The 16,709-nt window shown below is 34.0% G+C and overlaps 3 protein-coding genes and 1 long non-coding RNA gene across 5 annotated transcripts; 1 reads left to right on the top strand and 3 right to left on the bottom strand.

The window, feature by feature from the left end:
* Positions 1-453: 453 nt before the first annotated feature.
* On the bottom strand, positions 454-1,313 carry LOC122280056. The gene is made up of 3 exons (XR_006229720.1): positions 1,229-1,313; positions 1,075-1,136; positions 454-971 (listed from the first exon to the last, which is right to left on the bottom strand). It is a non-coding gene; the product is annotated as an uncharacterized LOC122280056 (long non-coding RNA).
* A 12-nt stretch (positions 1,314-1,325) lies between these two features.
* Positions 1,326-3,324, bottom strand: LOC122278419 (protein FAR1-RELATED SEQUENCE 5-like). Its single transcript, XM_043088608.1, has 2 exons — positions 1,478-3,324; positions 1,326-1,368 (listed from the first exon to the last, which is right to left on the bottom strand). Exons 1-2 carry the CDS (start codon positions 3,322-3,324, stop codon positions 1,326-1,328), a joined length of 1,890 nt encoding a protein of 629 aa, XP_042944542.1.
* Positions 3,325-8,966: 5,642 nt separating this feature from the next.
* LOC122280055 (F-box/LRR-repeat protein At3g03360-like) lies at positions 8,967-12,537 on the bottom strand. Of its 2 annotated transcripts, none has more exons than XM_043091005.1 (5): positions 12,380-12,537; positions 12,023-12,131; positions 10,912-11,850; positions 10,681-10,815; positions 8,967-9,561 (listed from the first exon to the last, which is right to left on the bottom strand). In XM_043091005.1, the coding sequence occupies exons 2-5, from the start codon at positions 12,113-12,115 to the stop codon at positions 9,208-9,210; spliced, it is 1,521 nt and encodes a 506-aa protein (XP_042946939.1). In that variant the 5' UTR covers positions 12,116-12,131; positions 12,380-12,537; the 3' UTR covers positions 8,967-9,207. The 2 variants fall into 2 exon arrangements, with proteins under 2 accessions (XP_042946939.1, XP_042946940.1); XM_043091006.1 differs by having other exon boundaries at positions 12,023-12,237; positions 12,380-12,513.
* Positions 12,538-15,338: 2,801 nt separating this feature from the next.
* Positions 15,339-16,482, top strand: LOC122278418. The gene is made up of 2 exons (XM_043088607.1): positions 15,339-15,840; positions 15,884-16,482. Exons 1-2 carry the CDS (start codon positions 15,339-15,341, stop codon positions 16,480-16,482), a joined length of 1,101 nt encoding a protein of 366 aa, XP_042944541.1.
* Positions 16,483-16,709: the final 227 nt, after the last annotated feature.

The raw sequence follows: 16,709 nt of genomic DNA, 5'->3' as shown, positions 1-16,709 counted from the left end.
TCTCTAAGTCCATCTATCTTGTTGAGTGGAATTTTTTGGAATAAATTGCAATGTTCAAATGCTGAAAAATACCCTGCTATGTTATACCTGCACGTTACATTTTTGCCCATCCAGTTTTTACGACTAACAATTGACCCTTAAATCAAGCATTTTCTCTCTACCCTTATAATCATAAGGGTGCCGCCGGACTCCAAATAAAATAACAACCTGCATGTTGTTTTTAGCAACCAACTCCTAACAACCTGCATGTTGTTTTTAGCAACCCGAGTAAATTCATCATGTCCTTAGCTCAATTTTCTCCATACATACAAAGCTTCCAATTCGATACAGCTATCAAATCTTCCAAAAAATATAATGGTACAAAATGCATCTTCCAAAAACAAAATAATCAAAGTTTCCATTTAACAAAGCTTCCGTCCAATAAAATTGTACAAAGCTTTTGGGCAAATAAATTTTACTAACTTAATTTAACAATGTATTTAAAACCAACATAATAACTCTTCCCAATTCTCTGTGGCAGAACGATCAATTCAACCATCCAAAAGGAGCTTAAATAAATCTAAGAGAAAACTATGAACAATGTCAAGAGATTATCACTGCAACTGCATTCATTTTCCACGGGAAAGCTGTTGCTTGCTCTAACTTGCCCAAGACATCAACTACGATATGTCAGGAAGATAAAAACATCAACTACGACTCCTCTTCTGATAATAGGCAAGCCACAACATCTTTCTAAAAAAAATCAATTGACAACATTCACAATCAGCATTATCCTTTACACCAATCGGTATCTCTACATCAATTTAAATTAACCAAACACCACTCACCAGCATTTGGGAGCTTTTATGATACCAACCCAGACCATAAAAACACAAGTACAGACCCCAAGGTTCAGTCTGTATTAAAATACTATTAGTGATAATAAACAACAATAAATTCCACCCTTCCCAAGCTTCCACCCACCTTACTCCCTGTCACATTAACAATAAAATTGGATTAGATTAACAATAAAGGCGGAATAAATTAACAATACCGACCAATACATAATGTTAAAAGACAAATAAAGTCACATACCATAAATATATCACTATGGATCAACGTGTTGCGATATGTTGTCAATTGTTGGCCCAATATCCCTACATAAACAACCCAATTCGATGGCCAAATTTAAGACATGGTCTTCAATTAAAAACTAAAAAAAGACAAAATAATCATAAATCTTCATTACCTCACCGACGGACAATTGTTTTTAGCATGCCCTTCATTCTTGCAAATGCTACAGTGTCTCTTCTTCGTCGCATGTGACTCTTTTGGGTTCTTCGCTCTCAAAGATTTTGGACGTCCTTTTGTGGGCACCCTTGGAGGATCCTGCACCGTTTGTGAGAAGTTTGATATAACTTGACTTCCCATGTTGTGATCATCTTTCGTTGGTTCGCATGCTCGTGAACATTCTACATTATCATCCATCTCAAGTAACTCTTTGTGAACCTTCTCCAATGCAACTGTGAGGTGATTATGTTTCGCATCTGACTGTGAGCCTAGTTCGACAATGTCGTAAAGTTGTAACATAGTTTTGGTTTTTCTCATCGTAGGCTCATCTAGTCCTTCCCGAATATGCCCTTCAGGAGATGGTATGTCAGGAATGGGTCGGCTCTTAGCATTAATAGTCCATCTTTCTAGCACATAATGTTGTGGCAATCTATCTAACTTCATTTTCTTCCCAAAAACACACAAGATATGCCTACAAAGAATTCCCATAAACTCCCACTTATGGCAAGTACATGTTGCATGTTCTTCATCACCCTCAAGTGTCACATGGTAAAGAGGTGTTTCTTTACCGTAAGCATTGACTCCATATGTCTTGGTCTCACCTTCTTTTGATAATTTTTTTGCTTGGTATCGTAGACTATCGAAAAGTTCATTTTGGAAGATCATGAAGGACTTTCTTGTATAAACCATTGCCGCCGCCTCTTCAATTTTAAGAGGTGTCTTCATTATCGCCCGTGTAGATTTTGTCCGCACATCCTTCTCTTTCTCTTTGAAATAACGTGCATCTATAGCTTTTTCATATTGATGCACAAAGTCACTAACCATAGTGCTTGATTTGACATAGTCTTTGAAAAATTTATTCATACTTTCACTCCTTTGAGTTGTTGACATACCAGCACAGAATGTTGAACGTAAGTAAGCCGGAACCCACTTATCCCGTCGGGCATAAAGATTTTGCAGCCAAGTATTTTCTCCTAACTCATACTTCACTAGTATCAAAGCCCATTCCTGCTCAAACTCATCAGTTGTAATTGTCTCATGGATGCAATGACGGAAATCTTTTTGAAAGTCCGGATATTTGTTATATGCATGAGCCAAGTGTTCGGGAAACTTTTGTAAAATATGCCACAAACACAGTCTATGAATTGTATTCGGGAGTACCTCTCCAATTGCCTTTGCCATCGCCTTGTCATCATCCGTAATTATTGTTGAAGGAGCATGACCAAGCATTGCCTCTTGCCATGTTCGTAATAACCATGTATATGATTCGGCTGTTTCACTAACTAACAGAGCACAACCAAACATAATGGTTTGATGATGGTGATTAACTCCAGAAAATGGCACAAATGGCATCTTATAAATATTAGTCAAGTACGTGGCATCAAATGTAACAACATCCCCAAAATACTGGTATGCAGCCCTTGATCGCGCATCAGCCCAAAAACAACTTCCCATACACCCATTTTTGTCAACTTGCATGGAGAAAACAAACCCAGGTTCTTTCAGTTGTCGATCAACAAAATAGGAATATAACCTTTGTGCATCTCCCTCTTCAAAAACTTTTCTCCTTTTGTTTCCCACGTAATTTTCAACATCCTTGCCAATACAGCCAACATTAAAGTCACCACCAGATTCTTTACTCAAGACCGACATAATCTTTCTTGTCGGTACACCGGACTCATTCAAAGTCATAATAAGCTTTTTCTGGACTTTACTAACTCCCCTGTGTCCACGAAGAAAACTAGTACTTCTCGGTGTAAGTAAAATATGGTTATGTCCAACCACAAACTTGTTGACTATCCATTTTTTACCATCCTTTTTTATTCCCATTATTGCTTTACATCCAATTTTCGTCTCAACTGGTTCAGGGATTGTTCGATCTTGTTCTTTCCGACTTGCCCGCCGAAATCCTTCTCTTGTGCATACATAGTCTACTGCACAAAGAGTTTTATCATCTTTCGACAACCGAGTATGATTCGTTCTAATTGCAAAACCTTTTCGTCTTGCATATGCCTTGTAAAATGCTTGGGCGTCGTCCACATCCTCAAATAACATACCAATGAATGGCTCCGAAGGACCACTACTCGACGAGGAAATGACATTGGTTCCTCCATCAACATTCGCTCCATCTTCCACTTGGACTCCATCTTTCAAATTAACAATATTTTCTAAATTCACATCTTCCAAATTCACATCTTCTAAATTCACATCTTCTAAATTCACACCACCTTGTACACTTGTGTTACTCATCAATATCTCAACTTCATCACTATCAGAACTCATTGTTTTGTCCTTTGTGTCACATTAAGAAATACAAGTCAGTACATGGGCTATTTCTATGGTTATATTTACATTAAAAAATTATATATTTCATCTTAATATTTGTAATACAAACTGCATATTATTGGAATTACTCAAGTGTTAAATTTAAGAACGAGAATGAAATATAGAACTTAGAAGAAGTTAAATAACTTGCAATTAAGTTGAAAATAGAGACTTTCAAGATAATCTTACATCCAAAATAAGTTCACAACTGCAATAACTATTGCTGAAAGTGCCCAGCAGAATGATACTAATGTCTGGACCCGTGAGTTTTCAGCAAAAGGCGAATCTTTAAATCATCTTCAGTGTATATTCATCAATACATGGGGATTCTAAGGGACTCCAAAGGTGGTCTGGACTTTTCCTTAGCTCGTTACAGCCATTCAAGGAGAAATTTATTTGAAATAGCATTTTCGAAAGACACTCTCTAACCTAGCAACTGACTTCAAGTTTCATCCACTAATCTATGATTTGTGCGGAAACATAAAAATAAATCCGAACCATAAACATAAAAGGAATTCCCTTCAATTTAACAAAGCTTTAAACCGATTCAAAAAATAAATAAACCGCTTCAAAAAAAATAAAGAAACACAAAAACAACGGAAAAACGTTTTTACCTGGGCGTCAAATATCAGTCGACTTTCAGCCATTGTGGTGGAGGTGGCAGCCTCGGAATCAAAGCCCACTGGCGGAGGTGGCAGCCTCGGAATCGTGCTGGACTGGTGGAGGTGGCTTCGGGAGGTGGTCGGCGCTCGTGAATCTCGGCTTCGTGGCCGACTAAAATCTTCGGCAAACCGAGCACGACTCAGCCTCGGAATCGAGGTGGTGGACTGGTGGAGGTGGCGTCGGCGAGGTGGACGGCACTCAGGTGGAAAAATGTTGGGGTGAGGTGAGGTTCATCATCGTTCGAGTTTAGAGAGGGGGCTGCTGTATATTTCACTCGGTTTCAGAGGGCGTCTTCTTTCACTCGATTTCAGCTTCTTGTCAAGCATCCTGTGTAACCGGTTCTACTTGTATTAAGGTGTAATAACTGACGTGTCATCTGTCTATTGGTTGGCTGTTAACAGCCCTTCAATAGCCCGACCGCTTAGAAGCGGCTTTGAAAAATTAATGGAAAAATTTTTACTGTTCACTCCTTATTCTCGATAAAGAAAACTGTAATGAGATAAGTGAAATACTGTAAAGATACACTTTACACTGTTGGTGAGACAAAGAAAAAACCAAAAAATGATGGAAATTTTGTCAGAAAATAGAGGGCAAAATATGGGAAAAAAAAAAAAAAAAAAAGTAGTGGACAAAAATACTATTTATCCTCTATCCGCACTTATTTCACAGAGATAGATATGATGATATAGTAGATCACAAAGATTGAGTGGGCAAAATGATAATCTGCTTACCCGTATCATCTGTTCAATTCCTTAATTGGTTTGCTCCATGAATACAATTCCGGACCATCGTACTTTTGCTCCATTAATATATATTGATTGTAATGGAGTATTTTGTTAAAGTTTAATACCCCTACTTTTGTATTTTGCTTTTTAATTCGACGAAATCGTATTCATAAAAAGAATATTTTTATAATATTTTTATTTAATTTTTTTCTTTCTTTTTTTAAAATTTAATAAAATATTTTATTTTAAAATATTTGACTATTTACAAATCATTTTATTATTTTTTATAAAATTTTAAGATATTTCAAACATCCAAATGAGCCATTAATATTTCAAACATCCAAATTGGCCTTGTTTGTTTTCATAAAACTTTCATCTCATCTTAATCATTACAACTTTTTCAAATCTCCATACAAAATAAAATCTCAATACAACCTTTTCAAATTCCAATATAACTTTTTCAAATTCCAATACAACTTTTGCAAATTCCAATACAAAAATAATATATTCTAAAAATATTTTATTTATTCTAATAATATTTTATTTAACTTATCTCAACTCATCTCATCTCATCTCATCTAATCTCATCTCTGAAAACAAACTAGACGCGTAAAAATAACAAAGATTAATAATACTTTTACAAATTTTTTTTATAACATTTTTTATAATTACGAGGATAATTATGTATCATTAAAATATCCAAATTAAGAAGATATAAATGAAATAACTTCTATAAAATATTTTTTAGCACGTCTTCTATTTTAAAATAAATAAATTATAATTTCAAAACCTAATAAAAGCTGAAAGAAAATCAAAATTGCATGGAGCCCACAAGACTCCATAATGCTTCATTAGTTGCTTTCAGTCGCAATCTTGTCGTCTACGTAAACATAAAATTTGATCCAAGTATAAAAAATGAAAAAATTTAGTTGTAAATATAATTATATATTAATATTTGTATTAATTTAATATAATTAATTAAAAAATAAATTTTATTAAAAATAATATTAATTTAAATTTTAAATATAAATAAATCAATATTAATACCTTAATTAGTACGTGATTTTATTTATATGTAACAAAATTTATAAAAAATATATATATATCGTACATTGTTGGTAATGCTATAATGAGTTCATGAATGGTAAACTTAGCATTTTACAAAAGAAATTAATACAATTTTAAGTGATTAGTGACACATGCATTATTAATGTAATAAAACTTTAGCACCTAACTAATTTACTGCATTTTAGAGATTGTAACCTCCTGTCATGATTCAAATCAAAGATAGCAATCAATCATCAAGTCCTTATTAAGATGAATCATGCCTGTAGAAACACCCATTGCTTCCTTAAAATGCCAACTAACTAATTTACTGCATTTCATATCTTTTGAAATGTTGACTTGAATTGAGATGAATTGAATTTTTTTATAAATAATAGTAAATCAATATCGTAAAGTAGGTTTTATAAGACTCACATAAAATGAATTTATATGTATTTAGATGTTAAGATAAATTTAGATGTATTTAAGAAAAATTAAAAAAATTATGATTTTTTGTAAAGAAGTGTTGAGTTAAAAAATATTATGAATTTTACGTGTAAAGAAGTTTTGAATTGAGATAAATTTAATAATTTGAGAATTTAGTATTTAAATGTCAGATTTAGTTTAAAATCAAACTGAACTTGAGTTCAGTCAAAATTTCAAGAAGGCCTTTATTTAGCTTTTTTATTTTTAAGTCATGCCTAGTTAACTCAATCATTAAGCATGCGACTCTGCGAGTAATGATAGATGGACAACTTTTTTTTAGAACTTTTTATATAACCATGTTTTAAATAGAAGATATTTTTATAGAATAATATTACTTATAATGTAAAATGTTATATATCATTTTCTTAATTAATACAAATTGAGAATTGAAAAGCTACATATGTTAATTTCTCTCTCTCCTTCTCACACTCTCTCTCTCTCTCTAAAAGTGTTAAGAGTTTGTGTTTCTCAAATAATGTCTATTCCTAATCCCATGGAAAACTTTCGAAGACACTTTTGAATAAAGACTCCTTCAACAAGATCTTTTGTTTAGATTCAAAGCTCAATTCATTTTATTTTATCTAATCATTATAACTTTTTTAAATATATAAATAAAATATAATAAACAATTTAACTTTTTAAAATCTCAAAATAAAAATAATATTCTAATAATATTTTATTCAACTTTTATCTCATCTTATTTGACTATTCAAGTGTGCAGGAGCTATTCTCCAATAAGTTCATTTTAGAACCCGCTATTCATTAGGATATTAATTTGTTTGCTTAAAATTTTGGCTAAGCAAACCAAGACTCAACTTGGATTTCATGTAGAGCAATACTAATCTTCATTTTAGATCTTGTTATTCATAATCTCAATGATTGATGTGTCATATTTTAAGTCATTCCATATATCAATTACTTAAATAGTAAACCCCCCCCCCCCCCCCCCCCCCCCCCCAAAACACTCAAAGTCTTTGAGTGTAGTCAACTCTATTGTTTGCTGTTCAAAAATTATTGTTTGGGCAGTTCATGTCATTAGAAAATGTTTGGATTCCTTTCAAACAAAACAAGTTTAAAGAAAATGGACCTAAAATGATAAGAAAACTTCTAAATCATGGGCATGATATTAGAGAACATGGAAACCTAGGAAAGGAAGGGAGATGGTTGGACAAGAAGCTAGCTAGCTATGCTTCTAAGTTCTGGCTGATAATGGGCTTTTAACATTCATGGCCTAGGTAGTAGAACCGAGCTCATGTGCTCCGAGACTGCAGATTTGCAGTTCACAAACTCTTAACAAGAAATAACACTTTCAATGAATTTGAATAACATTTACATGAACGAATCTTTGAGGAAAATATGGATTTAGATTTTTTTTTTAAATTTAAATCCTTTGTTTAGATTATATATTAAATTTTGGATTTAAATGTGGATAGTGTGCTCCATACATAACTGGCTTGAGATAGAAATTCAAAGATAAAGTACTGTTATTCTAAGGTTCCAAATTATAAAATTTATCTTACAAATTAAATTTTAGAATAAAAATTCTCTAATTATTAGAATTTACACTAAAGTCCAAAAAATTTGTTGCCTTTGCAAAATCTTGGATTTGAAATTCAAAGATAAATTTTAATCTAAATCCAGATTTTTCTATCAAAATGCAACCTTTACTGATTTCGTTAAGATCTTAAAAAGTACAAAAATAAAATAAAGAGCAGTGAACACAGAAAGGGAATATATTTGACTTGTATTCAATAATTAACCTATTAATTAAGAATTAACAAAAAATTATAGTCCCCATGAAATATTTTTTGAACTTCTTCTTCCTAACAAAGGAAAGAAAATGGACCATATTGATTTTGTTGTTCCTTAAAATATAAGATTCGCAACATTCTATTTTGTTGGTCTGTTGGTATATAAAATAAAGGGGGCTGTTTCGAAAAAATAATAGACCTGTAAATAGATGCTTTCATATGACATGTCCTCTTTTCATGGCATTCTGTTTTAAGGTTGTCGAAAATATGGTTATTACAGTTATAGAATGCATCATTATTAAGAGAATCTTTCTCCTTCCATTTTTTCTAATAAATATTATAAATTATAATTTTATTTTATTTTTAAATATTTTTTCTTAGTTTTTATTGTTTGTAATTTTATGAAATGGCTTTGTATATTGCATTTTAGACACTTGTCCAATCCAGATTGGTCCTAAAGAACAAATAGCTCCAAGTGTCAGCATATTCCATCACATACCAATCTAAAAACAGAGGGGACAAACTTGTTAAAAGAAAATAACCCTGAAGTATGTTTAAAGATTTTGTTACTTTGTATCTTAAGAATCAATTTACAGGGACAACACGATAGTCTCCCCACTCAAGCAGAGCCAACAACAACCTCAATAACAGAAGTTTCACATTCATTGCAGCCACTTAATTAAGTATCTTTTCCTAACAGGAATAAAAGAAAAAATAGATGATGATGCATATATATATATAAGTAAAACAGAGGATGTTGCATGACAATGGAATAGAGCAAATAAGTCCCTATAAAAAAAAGGTAGAACCTTGGCTAAAGTTTTTGTTTCCAGGCCCTTTTAACAAAACAGTAACAACCAAAACATGACTCTCATAACTTCGGAATGACAAAGTTGTGATAGGAAAGTCACATCCTACCTTTAGGAAAATGCTGGCAAGGAAGATCACAAAAGCACTAAACTAGTAGTAGATGGCACCTCCAAACGCAGAATGCTATAAATCTGCTCTCGTTTGATTTCAGGCTCTCCATAAGGAATAATCGCACGTTCACCATCTCCCGTATAGAGTGAAGTTACTCGATCAATGCTCATCTTCTCAAGAACACCAGTATTTTTGAGCAGATATATAGCAAGGTCAAATTCAAATGGATAACCACTAAAACTGCGTAGTTCCACTTCCTTAAGATGCTGATGTTGACGATATTCATTAAGAGTTACTTTTTTGTACTTTAGATACTCCGCGTGTTCAACTATCTTTCTGCGCTCTACATTTTCATTTTCCTTGCAGGCAAGACCGAGCTACAAAGAACAAAGCAGTGATGCAAAAATCATTACTTTTTTGCCAAGTAAATAATCATTTGGACCAATATGTCACAATCAGAGAAATATCTCCAAAGCTTGAGTACAGGTTGTTGTACATGTCTCTATTAGAATCAACCAAAAATTATTACAATTATCTAACCCCCTTCTTGCACTTACTTAGAAAAAGGGAGAATGGAAGCTGTAAACCTAGAAAAATAATCAAATAAATCTCATCCAACTTCAGATGAAAGGAAAATTGCAGTTTGCATGTCTTCTAAAATCAATATACATATTTTTCCCATTAGTGTAAATGAAGATAAGATCCTGAACACATGAGGAGCAACCAAATAATAGCCTGTTATATCATGGTCTGGTTAAAAACCAAGTGAGACTGATTTTCAAGTTCTGGGGGCTAATGATCACTGATATAATAGACCATAAATCCACTGGTATTATTGTTCCGCTTTTAAAAAAAGAAATAATATTTGCAATCACAGAGTGCGCAAGTGCCACACACTCCTTTTGAAAAAAAAAAAAAAGTGAGTAAATATGAGACCTACATGAAAAAATTAATTTTTTAATACTAGACCTCACTTTTTTCCAAAAGGAATGCTTGCATAACTCATGACTGTCTAGCATAACTCTTAAAAAAATATGTGAAATATTCTATCATATAGCAATTATGCCAGTGGAGCTCTTTATAATGGTTCAAATGGATCTCTAATAGTACCATTGACTATTTCTTTTGGAGTATAGGCGCAGATGTGGCTTAGGCCTTCCCTTGGGGTGCTACAAGTTATGGCGATGTGAATTTGAATTTTGGCAGGTAACAGAAAACAAAGAGAGAGTACATTGCTTGCTAAAGAAAGGGTCAAAGGGGAGACAAAATCAATAAGCAATACATAGCATTACACTAACGGAATTAGAGGGAGTTCTATGAAATAAATCCAACAACTAATATGAGTTGAGAATTGATTAGGCTGTGGTTAGGATGAATAACGTGACAATAAATCAACTTTTAGATTTATATTTTTCAACATCTCTTAGATCCAGTTTAAAATGTGAGCTAATTTGAGAAGTTCAATATAAATGAGCTCAGCATATAAGATAACTTACATCAATGTATAACTGAACCAATGATGGTGCAGCCTCCAAAAATGCAGAGATCATGCCCAGGAGATTTTTTTGTGAGCTTAAATCTAATAGGCTCAATTTCTTGAGTCTAGTAAAGGTGGTAAACTGTATAGGTATCTGAAAGACAATCAAAGAAAAGATTAACTAGAGGCATAAAATAGTTAAATTTAAGAATGGCAAGAAATCAAGATTTTTTTTTTCATGTAGCAATACCCTGATATACGGAATGGACAGAGATAAACTCTCAACTTGTGGAAAGTCTTTTGGAAGAGTGCCAAGGACATATGTCGTATGAGATGAAGGATCAAAATCCATAGTTAAACATAACCTAAGAGGTTGTGCACAGCCCTTTAAGAAGACCTGTCCAAACATGTCTGTAGTGTATGTAATTGACGTAACATTTTTGGCATCACGAATTTCAACATTTTCTAAAGGATAACATCGAAATATCATCAAGTCTTTCAGACTGAGAAAACGGCCTCCACCAGAGAGCTTCAAACGAGCTGGACAACAACACATAAGCAAACTAAACCGTTCTAGGAATGGACAATTAGCCAAAACACTATCCACATTCTCTTGATCTAGACTTGTACGTGCCAAATAGATAGATGAAAGTAGGTTCAGGCCACTGAAGTTTGTGGGAAGACTCAATCTGCAAGAGTCCAAAGACAATTTCTTTATTTTTGATCGTTTTCCCACTTGAGCAAATAGCCAGTGGGGAAATTGATAGAGCTCATCATATGAGTCTAATGAATCATCTTCAAACAGGTTGATATCAAGCTTTTCAACATGCGTATCAATTGCAAATTGAATCCATCGATCGACATCAGAGCTATAATCCCTCCGCAAGGGATACTCGAGCCTAAAGGAATCTACCTTTTCGCCAACATGGAGTTCCAGAATATGATTAACCCACCTCACAAATCTACTCCTTTTATTCTGTTTCCACTGGGTACACTGCCGTTGGAAGTGGTCCCCAAACATGTTTTTTCCATCTAAATCAAGGTTAGAAGTGCTCATCCAAAGGTATCTCCATCTTTTTGAAAGGATTCCAGTAGCTGCTGCCTCCCGCAATGACACTAAGGATATGATTGAAGAAAGAATGCCCTCCGGCAAGCTACTAATCAGATCAGCCACCGGGGCACTGTCAATCTATTGGCACACAAAATAAATAATCAAAAGCCCCGTAAATCTCAGCAGATTTGCTACTTATTAAAGCAGTCACAATTTCCCACGTTTTAATATATTTATAAATATAACAAGCAAGCAGATGCAGCATGTAAGAATTCAGGAAAACAGAGAAGGAAAAATAATCAATACATACCTCAGGCACGGCACATCCAGAACAACGCCCAAGGTCGTCATCCTTGGGGCCATCAGATCGTGTTGCCTCCCATTTTCGCTCGGTACCCATCATGATAATCCACTCCTATCTGGATACAAGCTTCAAGGTTTATTCCAAAAGGCAAAAAGAATAACACGAAGTCTATAAAACATTCCAGTTTATAGAGACAGGTCCAAAAGCATCCAACTTTATCACTGAGAAATCCATAATCATGAAACAAGGAAGGAGAACAATAAAATCATGAACAAGGACAGCAAAGCAAATGAAGCTTTTTTTTTTTTAATCATACAATTTGCTTTACAAGAGCAATGAAGAAGAAGGAAAAAGAGGCGATACCAGGAGCAGAAAGACTTCGATTTGGTTTCCTGATACCGATCCCACGAAAGAAGATTACTCAGAGTGGTTTCTAAGGAGTCTCTCCTGAAACTGTCAGTTTTTTTCCATCCAAGGTGGGTTTCTTTCCTTCTTATTTCGGAAACTGTGCAATAAGTATATATATAACCAGCCGGATGTTCACCCAATCCGTATCTCAACGTATATTATAATTTATTTTATTTATATTAGAAGTTTAATTTTTTTTTTTTTTATAATTCAAAATTTATTATATCAACTGTGCCCAGATTTTACATCTTGATTGTATGCCAAGATTTATCATATTGTTGTGATTTTTGAGTCAATCCATCAATGGTATGCTTTGTAATAAACCTTACCAAGAAGGTGGGTGGTTATTGATCTCCATTCTTACGTTGATGGTGGAACGAGTTTCTAGCTCTTGACCAAAAGAGGTTAGAATTATTCAAAGAAAGAAGAAGTTAGAAGAAAAAATTCCAATAGCGAGGTAGAGCAGCATGTAGAGGCTACAAGTGTAGTCCACACGCTGCTGTTAAAAATAATCGATAGACTGATAATTTTTTGAAATAGATGATCTAAAATATTCAAAATTATTTGGTTAGATGGTGTTTTAATTATCATCATATGGTCAATAAATATCAATTTCTTCCTTCTCTATGTCCAGTCAATTGGTCTTAATTTAGAGTGAAGTCACTCTATTTTTTTTTTCAATAAAAGGCAAAGTTCATTCATACTTGACTTGAATAATAAAAAACATATTACAGTAATGTGTACAGAGACAAACTAACATATACCAACCATAGACAAATAAATTACTTATCAACATCCAATAATACTCTAGTTAAAACAATGTCAGGATGAGTAAGCCACCATTGGGCAGTATCATCAATCTTGTGAGCATGTTTTCACTATCTGAAAATTGGTGGTGAAGATGCTAAATTTCCACAATTAGAGGCCCTTTGGAGAAAAATTTGGTTCACAAGACGGAAAAATGTAATAGTGTCAATCATAAGAGAAGAATCACCTTCCAAGATCAACCCAGAAAAACCCTTATGGAGTATCATTCATTGTAACCATCTTAAAGCTGCCAAAGTTTCAATGCCATATATCAACATAAAAAATGTCTATTTTTTTTCCCCCTACTTAAAAGCAAACAAAACTACCCTAATATCATTCCTTGGAATAACATCAAATTTAACTTGGGATATGAGTGAAATAACACAATATTCTAAGGCCTTGCTGTCTGCTATAATTATTTAAAAAGAAATAATATTTATAATTGTAAATGTGCAAGTGCCGTAATGTTTAAAATAAAACTAATAAATATGGGATTATGAAAACCCCACACCATCTTTCTTTGAAATTCAAAAGTATAAAACACAACACATATTGTTTGTCAACTGAAGGAGGGCGAAGAATTAAGAAGCAGTGTTTGTCCCAAAGAAAATCGAGAACTGTAACCTGAATCAAAACCAAAAGAAACAACAAGAATAATGTTACGAGCACCACTTGTAATGGTCATCAAAATCCAATTTCTAGGATTCCTCATGTGTCAATTCATTCCATCCTCTGCCATCTTCCCCCTCTTTAAAGAAAAAGTCTATTTGTAACTGGCCAGGGGAACCGCAGGGGCACCGCATCCCACGTGGCCAAATTAAAGTTTAGAAATTGTTCATGCATTTACCGTCTTTTTGTCTGCTCCTTCAATTCCAAGACAAAGAAAACTCTTTTGTCTGCTCCTTCATACCAAGATCTCGAGACTTCCACGGAATCGGTTTGCAATAAAAAGTGTTGGCAACACCACAGCTGCTACTTCGTCTTTACCAACCTTTAGATCTTGGTCTTTGTCTTCCCTATCTTTTTCTCCCACCGAACCCATTTTCCAACTCGGCCTCTGGATCATTGGTCTGCAATTTTTGTTATGGGTCTGTAAGTGTTAATAATGATTAGCAATGAAGGCAGGATTATAAGATTGATGGATACATGTGAGGGAATAAGAATGGAGAAATATTAGCCAAGATTTCTCACTCATAAAACTGAGAGGATGCTTCTACTGTGTTTATGGTAGAAATAAAAAATGAAAGAAAGATTCTGAAGGGAAAGAGATGAGTGTACGCGGTCTCTTCTTCGAGACCCAAATCTTTTGATTTTCTTTTGGCTTCTGAACTTCCCTGTCTATGTTTTCTTCTTTTTCCTATGAACTATTTAAATTATTTTATTCCAGCATTTTTCATGTTAATATACTACTCTCCCCTTCCCTTTTGTCATTTTAAAGTTTAGTTATTATGACCTTGGTGTAACTGTTTGAAAACATGTGGCATACAGGTGCTATATACAAAGAGGTTCGCATTTGCACCACCCAAAAAATCAGCAGCAGTCAAAACAAATCCAAGTGAGCATTGTTGAAGATTAAACTTGATTTATTGCAAGAGGCCATAATTTATTAATTTGATCATTTACAAGATATGGAAAAAGTTTCTTTTCATTGTACCTAGGTGTGTACCATCTAGTAAATTTGAATGGTCATTAATTTAATTTCCAAAATTTTCTTTTGGTTCTATATATTGATTTACTGAAATAATATTTGATAAAATGAGAAAAACAGAGTATTGACATACAAAGTGCTTCTTTCCTCTTCTTCTATTGTTTTGTCTCTATCTTGATTCCAATAAAGTGGCATCAGAGCTAGGTTCAAGACAATGTTTTCTAAATGAACCTCTCTTTCTTTCCAATATCCATAACTCACCAAACTCAATTATGAGAATTGGGCAATCCAAATGAAGCTATCCTTGGCTCCCAAGGATTGTGGGAGATTGTTGAGAAAGGTTTTGTTCAACCTCAAAATGAGGAGTCTTTGAATCAAGCCCAAAAGGAAGCCCTGGAGAAAGAAAGGAAGAAAGATCAAAGTGCGCTCACAGTCATTTATCAAGGTTTAGATGATGACATGTTGGAGAAAGTGGCCAACGAAACAAACTGCAAACAAGCATGGGATACTCTTCGAAATTTCGTTGTGGGAGTTGAAAGAGTGAAGAAAGTCCATCTTCAAACTCTAAAGGCTGAGTTTGAATCTCTTTTGATGAAAGAGAGTGAATCCATCTCAAATTACTTCACAAGAATTCTGATGGTGGTGAATCAATTGAAGAGGCTTGGAGAAAAATTAGAAGATGTTCGTGTTGTTGAGAAAATTCTCTGCTCTTTCAACTTCAAATTTGACTATATAGTTGTAGCCATTGAAGAATCTAAAGATTTGGAGATCATGTCCATTGATGAATTAAATGGATCCTTACGAGCTCATGAAGAAAGGATGAACCGAGGCAAGCAAGAGCAAGTGGACCAAGCAAAGCTTTCCTTGAAAGATAAAGGAGAAGCTTGTGAAAATGGTAGAAGAGGCCAAGGATGTGGAAGAGATCGAGGACATGGTCGTGGAAGAGGAAAAGCAGAGCAAAGTTTTTCTCAACAGGGAAGAAATCAAAATTCATTCTTCAATAGGTTGTGGAAGAGGAATAGGAAGAGGCAATCATGAGGTAAAGAATGATAAAAGTCAAATTGAATATTATTCTTGTGAAAAATATTGGCATTATTCTTGGGAGTGTCAAACCAAGAAAGTAGAAGAGGAGACAAAGCTCATTTTGCACAAGGAAGATGTTGAGGTGCCTGCATTATTCCTTGAACTTAATGAAGAGCACAATGGTGAGAAGAATAAGTGGTATCTAGATAATGGAGCTAGAAACCACTTGACAGGCGATAGAAGCAAATTTGTGGAACTTGATACCAAAGTGACAGGCCATGTGCGCTTCAATGATGAATCAAAGGTGGAGATTAAAGGCAAATGTACAATTTCGTTTGAGGCAAATAATGGGAGCCATAAGATTCTTTCTAATGTTTATTACATTCCTAAGATAAAAATTAATATTTTGAGTATTGGGCAACTTATGGAGAATGGTTACAAAATAAACATGGAAGATCGTTTTCTTTGGCTTAGAGATAAAGAAGGGAACCTTATTGCTAAGTCTTCTATGACAAGAAATTGCATGTTCTTGTTGGATATGAAGACTAACGAAGCCATGTGTTTAAAAACGTGTATTTAAGATTCATCACGGATTTGGTATATGAGATATGGGCATCTTAATTTTGGAGGGCTTAGAGATTTGGGAGCAAAGAGGATGGTGAAAGGTATTCCATTGATTGATCATCCGGATTGTTTATGTGAAGCTTGTTTACTAGGCAAGCATTCAAGAAAAAGCTTTCCCAAGCAATCTAATTCAAGAGCCACTGGGCCGCTTCAACTTATACATGCAGGTGTTTGTGGTCCGAT

Source organism: Carya illinoinensis, chromosome 10 (assembly GCF_018687715.1).
Source record: "Carya illinoinensis cultivar Pawnee chromosome 10, C.illinoinensisPawnee_v1, whole genome shotgun sequence".
In the NCBI taxonomy this organism is placed as follows: Eukaryota; Viridiplantae; Streptophyta; class Magnoliopsida; order Fagales; family Juglandaceae; genus Carya; species Carya illinoinensis.
The sequence above is the reverse complement of the archived record's forward strand: the minus strand, read 5'-3'. Positions and strand labels throughout refer to the sequence as shown.